This window comes from Chelon labrosus (assembly GCF_963514085.1).
Source record: "Chelon labrosus genome assembly, chromosome: 3".
Taxonomy (NCBI): Eukaryota; Metazoa; Chordata; class Actinopteri; order Mugiliformes; family Mugilidae; genus Chelon; species Chelon labrosus.
This window is the reverse complement of record NC_140339.1, coordinates 11,546,543-11,560,963: the sequence shown is the minus strand read 5'-3', so window position 1 is coordinate 11,560,963 and position 14,421 is coordinate 11,546,543. Positions and strand designations below refer to the sequence as shown.

At 40.9% G+C, this 14,421-nt stretch overlaps 1 protein-coding gene across 3 annotated transcripts in view; it reads left to right on the top strand.

Annotated features, from left to right (window-relative positions):
* Window positions 1-14,421, top strand: part of luzp2 (leucine zipper protein 2) — a 221,803-nt gene that overhangs the window by 159,952 nt on the left and 47,430 nt on the right. For all 3 annotated transcript variants that reach the window (XM_084575017.1, XM_084575018.1, XM_084575019.1), the window contains one exon: window positions 1,299-1,361. In XM_084575017.1, coding sequence (XP_084431143.1) covers window positions 1,299-1,361 — 63 coding nt within the window. The remainder of the gene's footprint in view (window positions 1-1,298; window positions 1,362-14,421) is intronic.

Sequence of the window (14,421 nt, the reverse complement as noted above, 5' to 3'; positions counted from 1 at the left end):
TCATATGTGCCGCAATGCCGAGTCCCAGATGAAACATTTCTGGACAATTGTTATGCTAAACTAACTTTGTAAGACATGAGAGAAATATAATATGTGACAGGGTTTTTTATCAGAGTTAAAAAAAAGTCTTTAAGCCTTGATGTGTGGCCAGCAGAAAAGTGAAAAACAGTGTTTTAAAATTTTACTGCAGCGACGGGCCTCTGTGCCGCTGTCAGTTTATAAGAAACTGTGCTCATTTGAGGCAGCAGCTTCAGTTATAGTGCCTGAATGTAAACTTGGTAACACTGCTGGTTAAATTAAAGACAATAAATCAGACGTTGACACTGTTTTGTTTTTTTGTTTGTTTGTTTGTTTGTTTTTTTTTGACACGCACTGGTACAATCCCATGCACTCAGGAACTGTTAACACATAGAAGCAGTTTGTTTTGAGCGTTATTTCTATTCCTCTTTATTGAAATGCTGCATCAAGATGTTTTTTCTTTCTCTTTCCGATGGTTCTGTTTTTCATTTTAACTGTTCTCGGGGGCTGTGACAATGATTGAATATGACCTTTGATGTTATCCCGGCCTGCTTGGGGATGTGAGTCAACTGGTGTGGTCTAGTTTACAGCTCCCGAGGGTGCCTTGCTAGAAAGTAGAAGAAAAAAAAAATAAGGAGGAAAAAAATAGGACCTTGACTTTTAGTAAATAAAATGTAAAACCGCATTAGTAATACTTGCTTGAGGCTAAGTCTGGCCACATTCTAAACATTACTGTCAACAAATCCCACGCAAGTTACACAACTAACCACTAATTCTGCTATTAAGTATTGTCTAAATAACCAAAAAGCCTCATGTAACACATTATTCTGTGCCGTAACTGTTGTTTACCACAAAACATATCAGCATTCTGCGCTTTTAAACGTCTCCCTGCGCGTGTCAAATGTGTAGTGATCCCTTACTTCTTCCCATAATGACACTGTTCACTCCAGCTTGACTACTTCAGGCTTAAAACTACACTGCCCAGCTGTTTTAAGAGACAAAAAGAACATTTATAACGACGGAATATATTTATGACCCATTTTTTAAAAAATGTGCGTCCTCAGAAGGAACGAAGGGGCTCCGGGCCGGGATTCATGTACCGAATCACCTTCATTCATTGCAATTAATTACACATACGCTGCTTAAATGGGCATACTCGACAACCGTAACCTTCATTAAATGTGTTCAGTGATTTAAAAAAAAAAAAAAAAAAAAAAAGAAAAAAAGCACACGCAGCTGGTCTTTCAGTTCAGTCTTCTTTTGTTTTTTTCTGTCTTCAGATCAAATTTCTCAAAGTGGAGATGGAGAAAAAAACCAAAATCATCAAGGATTTACAGCAAGAGGTGAGTCATCAAAGTATCATCTGAGCCTGTCATTACACATTCGTGAGGTACATGCAACCATAGAGGTAGAATTCACTCTGATTTACCGATCAGGAAACAAGTTTCCCAGCTATGTCGAACTCTTTTTCATTTAATGATTTTCTGCTTTTGCCAAACGCCTTCTGACAATCCCCTGGGACTCGGGGGGGAGAGCTTGTTGCTTTCAATCAAAGGTGGACGTTCGCTGACATGAATATGTCTATTTTGCCGAGTACTTTGCAAACACTGGAGTGTGTCTTTGATCATGATTGCGATCATTGCCACCGTGGCTTGTGTTGGTGGAGAAATTGGTCTCTCGTCTTCTGCCTCTTTTGCAGTGATTTTCTCTGTGCGTGGTTGTTCAACATCAATGCAAAATAGTTCATCTAAAAAGAAGTTTTTCTCTCTTTGATTCTGAGGGTATGACACCAGAAACTGACGTTTTCTGCTGATGCCTTAGACAGATGGCGGGGGGGAGAAAAAAAAATACCGTTGTTGCTGTACTGAAAATGTGTTTGACACCATATTATCTACTGTTTGGCTTTTTATCTGTAGGAATAAAAAAAAATAAATAAGTAAACCTACAGAAAGACTCAGAACAACGTGGGCCCCATTAAATGTAACATTGGTACATCGGCAATAGCTGCCTTTAAAGCCATTCAGGCCGACAAAGCTTTATGTTTCCACTATTATGTTTGTCTGTCAGCTATGCTACATGGAGGAAAAAAAGAGTGGTAAATGTTAAAATGAAACTCCTGCAGACACAGACCGTGACGAATGGACTGAAATCAAGCAGTACCAGAGACTTGATTGATTTAGCAGGTATCTTTAACTCAGTGAAAAAAATAAAAATAAAAAAATGCCTGCTTAAGAAATACATGAATTTCTTCTTATTCTGAGTGCATGGGTTTCATTATTGAATATATTGACTAAGCCTTTGAGGTGGTTTACTCATCATCTGTAACTTTAATGAAAAACCACCCCATAACTAGCCTCCAAGCAACATGAATTACTTTGTGGCAAGGCCACATAATACCATGTGTACTATACTAATATACATAGCAGCAATTAGGATTTTCTGTTTTCAATTAAAAAGGTTATACAAGCACATTACGCACTATGACAGAACATATAGTCACTGTACAGCTTCTTTTTTTTTTTTTAACTGTAGAGAGGCTATTTCACTTCACCACAAGATCACGAGAAGTGACAATACTGAAAATTACAACGCCATACTGCTCAGTGTTGCACTTAGGAAAGCGATTTTCACCAGATGTTCAGATTAATTTGAGGCCAATTTTGACTAAACCCTGCCTCGGTAAAACGATCAAGTGCTCCAAACAATGACATAATGACATCAGTTTACTGCCATCAAGCTGTTCGGTGAAGTATCTGCCAAAGTGAAGGTTTCTGTGGATTTTATGAGACATGTATAGAAACAACACAGCAGACCGCAATATACAGAGAGAATCAGACTGATCTGTTTACTAGATCATGCCCAGCTTGAGGATGCTGGGTCTGAAATTTCTCATTTCCACAGCCCTACACTTCAAACAGATAGTGTTGGGTGGATCTTGATGTCTAAACCACCACTGAGACAATAACACGTTTGCATTATCGACCATATGTCATCATTTTCTATGCATTTTACCACCAAAACATGTGGTGTGTGATGCCCTTATTTGCAAAGTTTGAGGCGTCTGGTAGTTTTAGTGAGAAGTGTTGTTTATTGACCATGAGCGCACATATGCACACTGGTGGCCCAATAAATTTACAGTATTCAACTAATGTACAGTAATGTCAGTAAGGAACTACCTGTTGCAAAAGCATGCCATCAGTGACAGGGAAGAAAAACACACCACACGAGTAAACATGGATAGAATCGAGGCAGTTTCATTAAAAAATAAAAGATAAAAATGATGTTGTGTAAGAATAGTTACCACAGTCGGATAATTCAATTTAAAGGGGCACTACTGTTTTTTTACAACCTGGACCTGCTAGTTCTTTGGCTGAATATTTTTCCGATTCTGAGGTTGTGGACAAACCATAGCGGTAGCAAATTACAGGTAAACAAGCCGACCGTCGCAGGTGCGCGCGGCGCTCAGAGACGACATCATGCAGGTCAGAAGACATCATCCGGGGTCTGTAGGTCAATCTACAGACCCCGGATGATGATAACAGGTAACTCTGGACTCAACGGGGAATAGCACTAGTGTACGATAACAAAATATTGGTGAAAAGAACGAGTTTCGCGGCAGATAATACGTTATTTAGAGGCTTTTCCATTTCCTTATCCTTCTTATTATAGCTATTAAAATCATTTTCCTTTACTTGTAGCATTACTACTCATTCATTCATTCATCTTCTGTACCCGCTTATTCCTGTTAAGGGTCGCGGGGGTCTGCTGGAGCCTATCCCAGCTGTCATCGGGCGAGGCATTACTACTCATCTTTATTGATTTATCCAGTATTTGGCTTCATATTTTACCACTTTACTAATTACTTTCAAGCGGATTATTTCTGGTTTTTAGCTACAACCACTTATTAATTCCTAGCAGCTAACTGTTTCAAGTTAGAGCCTAAAAACTCTTAAACTGTATTGCTAATTAATGTCACAAACTGGATCTTGACCCTCACACACAGGAACATTTATCCTTTCCAGTAGTTTTTCAGTACGTCGCCTACATAGTCACACATGGCATCTCACCATATATTATATATCATGGTACATACATATCATTTACTGTTATCATAGTCCAATGTAGAAATGGTTATAATACTTAAAATAGACAAGACTGTGTTCATTAGTGAATCTAAAAGGGTATATCCATGGTGGCAGGAAATTTGAATGCATTTCTGCAAACGTTAGTATTGAATTTGTTCTTGCATGCTTAATTCCCTAGGGGGTAATCCGAGGTAAATGTAGAGACACTTCCTTAATCAATCAAGTAATTTTCACAGCAGGAGTTTGCACATGTCTGCAATTCTCTGCAGCAGATCATTTAACTGACTAAATGACCCATAAAGAAGGCCATGATCTGACTTTGTAATGAACAATTAGAGATTCCTTTACTCTTAAACAACATCTTGATTTGAAAGTAGAATAAGCAACTGACGGAAGAAGCATTAACATAATCAAATGTTGGTCGCAATCAGAACAGCCTCACTGTGATTTCATGTTTTTACATGCTACGATCCCGGGCCCCCTGCTGAACCTCATTACCATAAGCCAATCATTAATGTACACTCTAATCTTGCCAAGACAAAGAGCTGGCGATTAGCTTTGCCAACCTGAATTAGAGTTCACTGAACTGTAATTGAAAAGACTTGAAAAATTTGCTGTACTTTTTCTGCAAATTTCCATATAAATAGCTCCAGCAGCATTGAGGTTATTTGCACATTTTAGGTAGGAGGACATGGCAAAGAGCAACCGTGGGGACGACAAAATTATTTTATAGACCCATTGCCCCATTACCATAGAGTGTTTCATTGTTGACATTTTGAGGTTTGCCTTTTCTCTTCCTGATCTACATATCTTAGAAAATGGCCCTGTAGGTTTGAGGGGCCTTTATAATCACATACAGTAGGGGTCATTCGTGGTCAATAGAAGTCTCAGAACTTCTCTGACATCTGTGCCGCTCTGACATTTAAGCTGTGGCTGCATGTGGAGAATCATGAGAAACATTTCCCTGCATCTATTACACTTGTGTGAGTTGCAGAAAATTGTGTGTGCACAATCTCAAAGGTCAAAAATGTTCCAGTATTATCATTTTACTACCTTACAGTCCGCTCTCCCCAGTATTACAGTGTGCTCTGTAGCCTCTAGTCTGTGTTTTTGTTGTTGTTTTGTTTTCTGGACCGCACCATTTAATTAGTATTAAGAAGAGTATGACTAAGATTACATTACTGAATGCCTGCTATTTTATGTTAACTGTCTACTGATAATATGCATTATTTAAGACTAATAAGTCTAGTCTAGTGTAACAATGATAAAATAAATTCTCTTTATTATCTTATTTTATCACAGTATTTACTCAAACTTCACTTACTTCCTGTGAGACTAGCTACCTGAAATCCGTGACAGCAGCCTTACAGCTTCAGATGGGATAATACAACATCAGCCACACTATTATAACTATGGATGCAACCAAGGGTTGAAACCAAACAGCAACCTCTAGGTCTCAAAAATGAAGGCAACGAAATAGTGCCGAAAACTGCAGTTCCTCGAATGGCCACTTGAGGGTGGATCCAGTAGATTGACGCTGAACTGCTCTTCTCACTTTAGGTGAAGCTAAAGCAAGTAGAGCTCCCCCTGGTGACTGGCTGCAGTATAGGTCATAAGCTCCACCCCCACATGTTCTCCCTGTGTCTGCGTGGATTCTCTCCGGGTACTCCGGCTTCCTCCCACCGTCCAAAGACATGCTTGTTAGGTTAATTGGTGATTCTAAATTGGCCGTAGGTGTGAGTGTGATTGTGAATGGTTGTCTGTCTCTCTGTGTTAGCCCTGCGATAGACTAGCAACCTGTCCAGGGTGTACCCCGCCTCTCGCCCGATAACAGCTGGGATAGGCTCCAGCAGACCCCGCGACCCTTCACAGGAATAAGCAGGTATAGAAGATGAATGAATGAGTTTCATTTTTGTTATTTGACGCAATAGAAACAGGATGTGACATAATGGCGACTACCAGTTGCCATGCCAACCGCTCCGTAAAGTGGTCCCGTTTTAAAAACAAGTATAATGTTCAATCTAACACTTCCTTGTAACTGGTAGAGGTAGAACAGAATGTAGTATTAATTAAGTGAGTGAGCCTGGCAGAAGTGTGGTCGGGTCATCGATATTGCAGATCAGCATGGCTCTACTTTCGGGCCGTACCGTGCAGACTCTGGCTCCAAACTTGCAAGATGGTGCTGCCCATACCCGCAGGAAAATAGCATCAGTTTGGCTAATGCAAGGAATTGGAGAGATGTTGTCCATATCTATACAGTCTATGGTCCATTCCAATTGATCTCTTCATTAAAATGCTCCAATTTACAGCAGCCACTGAACAGCACCTGAATCAAGGTTAAATGCAATACTGAAAAATTAAATAAAAGTGTGAAAGTACCCATAATCTTCCTGACAAAGACTCACATCTTCTTTAAATCTGGGTTCTTTAACCCGTTGGTGGTGCATCCCACCACAAAGCAGTGGCTTTTTTTTTTTTTTGCTAGCAGACAAAGTGACAATGACCTTCACGCACTACGTGGGGAGTCAGTGGGGAGCATTTAATTGTTTTCCTCCCTGGCGTGATGTGCTCTGTCTTAAAAATCAGGTGAGACACAAAGAACAGGTCCTAAACAATACAGGTTTTAGGAAAGCCAAAATGACGGCAACTGTTAAAGGTGTCATTTACCATTAGAGTTTACATTAACCTTGACTTGGAAGATAAGATAAGGATTATTATTTATCCCAAAATGGGGAGATTTGCAGTGTTGCAGCAACACACAGTCCAGAGGACAGTGCACACAAGAGATAAAAAAGTAGAACACCAAATAAATATATATATATAAAAAAAAAAGAAACTCAAACACAATAGAAATTACACATATGTGGTCTAGTGGGAGCAGGCTTGGTTGTACAGTGTCACAGCAGCAGGAAGAAATGTCCTCTTTTACACAGCGTGGGTAAAGTAGTCGGCTGCTGCCCAGTGCTGTTATAGCACAATGAAGGGGGTGGGATTGGTTATCCATCAGGGATGACAGCTTTGCTTCCGTCCTCCGATCACCCACCACCTCCACAGGCTGATGAGGGCAGCCCAGAAAAGAGCCCAGTCTGTTCAGTCTCCTTTTGCCTACTGCCACTCCAGCAGGACATACTGTAGAAGATAGTTGATGGCACCACAGAGTCATAAAAGGACCTCATGAGTGCTCCCTGCACTCCGAACAACCCAAGTGTCCTTAGCAGGTAGAGTCTGCTCTGGCCTTTCTTATAAAGTGCACTTGCATGGTCAGTTCATTCCAGTTTTTTGTTCAGATGAACGCCCAGGTACTTAGTCCACTATCTCAATGTCCATTCCGCGGATGTCCATCGGAGCGTGTGGTGCGTGTTCGTGCCTGCAGAAGTCCACCACCAGCTCTTTGGTTTTGCCCACATTCAGCTGGAGGGAGTTTTCCTGGCACCAGACTACAAAGTCACGGATGAATCGTCTGTATTCTCCATCTTCCCCTATGCTGGATGAGGCCGACTACTGCAGATCTGAGAATTTCTGCAGATATACAGTAATGCTATCTTTGATCTGCCATGCACTGTGAAGGTTTTAATGCTTTTTTGTTTTGTTAAAAATGTTGTCTTTTACTGAGATATATATTTTTTCCACCACATTCGTATCGATGAAGACTGACTAAATATATTGCTGTATAACAAATAAAATAAATATATACAAATTACATTATGACCTTCATGAAGGTGGATTTATTACAGGACTAAATCAAGCTAAAACCTGAGTGAGTATAGTTTTAAATATTGTTCCTCAAGTCAAATGTACACAAAGTCCCCACAAAGCCATAGGAACAGATGTAAAGCCAATGATATCATTTGTTTACAGCAGTATATGTGGTTTAGTCTCCATATCAGAGTGAATTGTATCGTGGTGTCAGTGGGAAAGCTTTATGGCTGCAATTTTGTGTGAAGTCATTATCAATGATTTGCTTTCAGGGCTTATTATGAGTATTTTGGGGGGAGAATGATTTACAGACTGACTTGGATCCTGCTGGGATTCATCAGGTTCTCACCGAGCATTGTAATAGAAAGCTTTGCCACACACTCGGCTCCTCGCTGCTGATGCTGATGTTTTTTAGTATAAAATGGCTTCCCGCCATTGTCTTTTCCCTTTCATGTCTTCCTGATGTAATTTCACCGGCTAAATGGCAGAAAAAATCATGTGTTGGGGCATTTACTGGATCCCTCTGTGATACTCTTACCGGAAAAAAGTGACAAGAAGCTGAAGCAGAAAGGAAATGGGAACTGCGTCATTATGTCAGCTGAACAGGACAAAGACAAAGCAGATGAAAACACGGATGTTAATGGAGGCTTAATATTATTATCTAGCAAGCTATGCAGTTCTTTTTCTTTTCTTTTTTTTAGTGGCTCTGCTGATCGATACCATAAGCTCACTTGTTCATGACCGTCACTTATATTGAGCTTTCAAATGAGCATAGTAAAGAATATATATTCAGATACAGAGAAGACTGTTCTATATTCTTAATATTTGGGTTGTGAATGTCCAGTTATTTTTTTTAATCTTTACTAATTGCTGATTTTTAGGTTCCTCATTTAGCTGCACAATATTCAACCACTGAATTGCCATAAAGACGGCGTTGTCAAAGCCACATCCGATCCCTGAAAAGCATTAAAAGCTATAGTCTACAGCTACAAAAGAAATGGAGGCTTAAGTGAAAGAGACGGGCGAGACGGGTGATGGCATGCAGTGTCACTTTTTGCTCTGAACAGACAGCCGACGTGCAGCCCTGCCTGATCGATTGCACTGACATATCGAAGTCAGCAGGCCTGACTTATTACGCAAGAGTGATGATGGACTTGACAGCCAGCGAGGATAAGAGCGTTTGTTGTGAACACAGAGGGTCCAGTTTGATGGTAATGACTTGTGATTAAAGTGCAGTCAAATTTAATCAAACAATAACCTATACTTGTATTCTGTTGAAGGTGCAATCCATGTGGTCGGGCAAAAAAAGAAACACCTAACCTCATAATGACTTTTAATGAGCACATATTTCCATTTTGCAACATTTGGCCATTTTGCTCATTGCGTTATACCTTATGACTCATCAAAACAAAACCCTACCCATCCTCTGCCCACCCTTTAAAAGCTGAGTCAATGACCAAGCTAAAGGAAATCACATTTAGGAATGCAGTTAAAAAGCACGAAAGCACACAATCTAAAACAAACGAGTCCAGATGCCAGGACGGTATGAGCATTCTGATTAGATGCAAATAAAATCAGGACAGTGGTCCACCCTCGCACAGCCATAAACTATAAGCTTGAGACAGATGAGCCCCGTGCTCTGCACAACAACAACAACAAAAAAAAAAACTAAATGAGATTTCTGACCGAACACAAGTGTCGACCGCAGATCAAAGGTGTCACCAGGTGAAAGCATGTCCCCGCCTTGAGCCTTTTAAATACGTTTAAAATGATAAACATTAAGTAAAACCTACTATATGAGGAATCAACAGCAACTGATGACATTTCTAAAAGGTGATGTACGACCACCCGTGCAATCAGCTCCTATTCAGTAACAAACTCACAATTTAGAGTTGCCCGTCACATGAAGATGCATCAGCTGAATGAGGCTTTGATTAGAAATAATAAAACGTCACGGTTCAAACTTCGCCCAAGTGTTAAAATGTATAAAAAATAGTCATACCGGGGAAGCAGAAGTTTAAGGGTGGTTCAGTTTATATGAAGTGGGGTTGTGTCTAACATACTGTTACAACTACTGAATAGGAGCTGATTGTGTGGGTGGTCTTACGTCAGCTTGTAGAAATGTCATCAGTTGCAGTTTTACGTAATTTTATGTATCATTGGATTAACTGCACGTTATACCGTATTTTTTATATTTTAACAACCATCAGACAGCCTTTGCGGTTGCCTTTATATTGCACACTTCAAAACCGGCAGACTCCATTGACAAAAACTGTCAATTTACCTCACAGATCAAAGGAGTTGCTGGTCTACCTCTGCCTCGACCAGTTAGTTTGTGTTGTTTGTACTGTCTAGACCACGGCAGAACAGAAACTACCATGTCCTGCAATGTGAAATTACTATTTTTGTTATTGAGTGTGGTGGCTTTGAAGAGACCATAGCTCAATATTATCGCTTCAGTTAGGACAATGTTGTCTCATTGTGAATGAGTGAAGTAGTGATATGGTGAATAAAACATTTATAGATGAGCCTTGTTTTAGGTGGCTAAAATACACTGATCAGGCATAGCATTATGACCACCTTCCTATTATTGTGTAGGTCTCCCTTGTGCCTCCAAAACAGTTGTGACTCATCAGAATGGACACGGGCCTTCTGAGGGTGTCCTGTGGTGTCTGTCAACAGAATGTTGCTAGTGGGGTCCTTTGGGTTAAGGGGAGGGGCCTCTGTGGATCATCCCACAGATACTTGATCAGTTTGGGATCTAGTGAATTTGGAGGCCAGGTCAACACCTCATGCTTTTTCCTTTGAGTTGTTCCTAAAGCGTTTTTGTGTGTGTGCCTGTGTCAGACTGCATCCTGCTGGGGATGGTTGCTGCAATCAAGGAGTGTCATTGCTATGGGGTGGGGGGGGGTGAGGGGCTGGTCTGGTCTAGGTGGGTGGTACGTGTCTAAGTAACATCCAGCAGAACACTGTATTGTCACAAGGTGGTCAATGTAATTTGCGTCTCCTGTCAGTGGTCATAATGTTATGCCTGATCAGCGTATATAGTGCTGCTGACTCTGTCCATAGCAGCTCATTACTTGGCTTTGCGGTACTCCACTCTGCATCTCCAAACTGGGACTATGCCAAGCACTATCTACTGTAGGTAATACACTGACATTGGATAAGTGCACCTATAACATCACTTCAAAAACGAGTCGTTTAGAGTCCGACGTGAATATTTCCATCGACCATGCTGCTTCAGCGCCCGTGTCTTGTCTCTTTTTCCCAAATCCTTTTGTATATCTCCCCCCTTTTCATACAAGAGAGCATGTGCTTTCATTTCATGACCTCATGTCCATTTCACACAATTTCCAGCACAAAACCAGCTTTAACCTCAGCACTCTCCACACGCAGCATCGATTCTCCCTCCACTGAGATCAGGGGGAAAGCTTGCCAATGAATCTCTGATTTTGCCATAGAAAACACACACACTTCACTTCATTGGACAGCTTAGTGTTCAATCAAATGTGGCTTGGGGTGAGCCGCTGGGTTAACACACTGTTTCATCTTCTCAGTCAGTGTCAAAAACGTATTCTGGGCACAAGACACCGCTAATGGATCTCATCGTTTGCAAATTTGCATCAACCAACGAACCAACGGTTTATTCCTTCAGCTGATAATTCTGTCTACTTCTCTTACCTTGACTGAAACCCTGTTCTAAATGAAGAGGTACCGTAGTTGTCCTGCGTAGCTCTGTGTATAAGCAGTACCAGAGTCCGTTTCAAATGCTTTCCAAAGTGAATGGTGGTTTTATTTGGATATGAATGATTGGAATCATTGGATCACAAGTGGCACAACTGAAACCAACATGTGTACCTCAGAGTTCTTTGCGTGTTAGTGAAAAATTGCCAAATTAGTTTGGATTCGGATTTGTCTTGACAAACGGAAAGTAATTTGTTTTTCGCTTGCCGTTTAATTTCATTCGCCTCGCTGTAATTGTGTAAATTTAATTAAAAATATGTAAAACAAGCTGTTTTTTTTTCTCTTTATTTTAATGTTCAGGATTATAGCCAAGGAAGAAATAGAGGCCAAGGGTGAAAGTCTGAGATTTCAGTGCCGTCAGCAGTGTGTGTGGATAATATCTGCAATGGATTTGAAACAGAGTGTCTTTGTGGTCAGGGTTAGGCAGCAAACTTTATTATCTGCAGCAGAGGCTGCTGTGCTGAAGATGTTTTCTGGCACTGTTGTTTGTCGATTCATTATCAGCAGGCCAGATTATGCAACAGATGACGTCAGGATGATTTATTTTGTGTGAACTATTCCAAAGTCAGTTTTCTAATACTGCGTTGCCTTATAATTAGAGCTGATAACCCACAGCTAGAAGATAGTTAGGCCTTATTAAAATCCTGAGTGCCTCCCATAGACAGTGAATTTGTACATGAACACAATGAGTAAATCCGGCCGAGTCTGTGGAAAGAGAAAGTCTATTTTGAGAATATTCAAATCATGAGGTACAGTAATTCTGTTCTCGCTTGTCTGTAATGAAATCTGGAGTGGCAGGTAAACAGGAAAGCACAGTGTGTGAGTTCAGTGTCTCACACTAACAAGAGGGCGTGTTCCTTCAGGGACCGCAGAGGGCGGCTTGTATTAAATCTGCATTTCCATGCAACTCTGGCAAAGTGCTGCGATATGCAAAAAGACAAATTGCAGTTACCGCCTGTGAAATAGCCAATACAGCAATTTTGTTTTATTTACAGGTAATATTCCTCACTATCAGAATCTCCATGTTATCATTAGTTTGAGATTCTCCAATTTGTTTGGAACCATGAACCACACAGTCTCTGAGCTATTGTCGTGCTGTGGAGCAGAGGTTTGCTCCATTCATGATAAATTATGTCAAAAACCTCTCCAAATATAGCACCACTCACTCTGGAACGTATGCTGATGTATATATAAGAATCGTTGGGATGCTGCAGTCAGGTTTTTTTATTTTCTTTTGCAGTTTATTTCTTCGACATGACGATCAGAACTCACAGAGAACGTAAACAGCACAGCCAGAAATAACCTTAGATAAAAGTCAGTGTTACTCCCTTCCTGTGCAGCTTTGCAATACTGTATACACTCATCAGGCATATCATTATGACCACCTTCCTAATATTGTGTAGGTCTCCCTTGTGCCTCCAAAACAGTTGTGACTCATTTGAGAATGGACATGGGCCTTCTGAGGGTGTCCTGTGGATGTTGTTAGTGGGGGCTTTTGGGTCCTGTGTGTTGAGGGGACGGTCCTCTGTGGATCAGACTTGTTCCAGTGCGTCCCACAGATACTTGATTAGTTTGGGATCTAGTGAATTTAGAGGCCAGATCAACACCTTGTGCTGTTCTTCATGTTTTTTTTAGTTATTCCTAAACGGTTTTTGTGTGGGTGCCTGTGTCAGGCTGCGTCCTGCTGGGGATGGCTGCTGTCATCAAGGAGTGTCATTGCTATGGGGTGGGGGTGCCTGGTCTGGTCTAGGTGGGTGCTACATGTCTAAGTGACATCCACACGAATGCCAGGTCCAAAAGTTTCCCTACAGAACACTGTATTGTCAGAAGATGGTCAATGTTATTTACTTCTTCTGTCAGCGGTCATAATGTTATGCCTGATCGGTGCATATTACAGCAAGCTAAAAATAACAATGTTGTACTTGCGTCATGCGCTGCAAGTTTGAATGGCTCCAAATTTGTTGATTGTCTTTCGACAGTTAAACCGTATACGAAGTACGAATCTAACCAGAGAAGCCAATTGATTTGTGGACTTCCTTTCTGAAGCGTCGGGCTTGACATTTAGCTGTCACCATCTTTTCTTTGGCGCAAGAAGAGACTATATTAGGAGAGGGAGGAGCAATGGATCTGACTGAGAACACCAGGACAGCTTGTCAGTCACTCTAGACCAGACATGTCAATCAAGCCGTGCTCTTGCCCACACACACACACACACACCTCTCATTCAAATATCCAAATATCTACTTAATTATAACACTAAAAAAGACCCACGGCCCACTGATCTGAAGGAGTGCTGTCGATAAATTTTAAGGACTTAGTACTTCTTGAGGGAAGTGCTTTGTTTTTGAACGGGAACCACACATTTTTTAGAGAGCGCACCTAGTGACTGTCGGTTTTTATTCATTTTTCAGACACTGTAGCCACATACATCTTTCATATACACCGATTAGGCATAACATTATGACCACCTTCATAATATTGTGTAGGTCTCCCTTGTGCCTCCAGTTCTGACTCATCAGAGAATGGACATGGGCCTTCTGAATGTTGTTAGTGGGGGCCTTTGGGTCCCCTGGGTTGAGGGGAGGGGCCTCTGTGGATCAGGCTTGTTCCAGTGCATCCCATATATACTTGATCAGTTTGGGTTCTAGTGAATTTGGAGGCCAGGTCTAAACGTTTCCCAGCAGAACACTGCATGCATTCAATGTTATTCACTTCTCCTGTGGTTTTAATTTTGTGGCTGACTGGTGTACATTTATAGTCTGATACAAACTTGGTTCAACACAAAGCTAGTGCCAGATCTCTGAAGAACTAGGCTTACAGATGAAATTTTAGTTTAGATTAACCACTGAATACAAATCCTTGCCAATCACCAATCAAG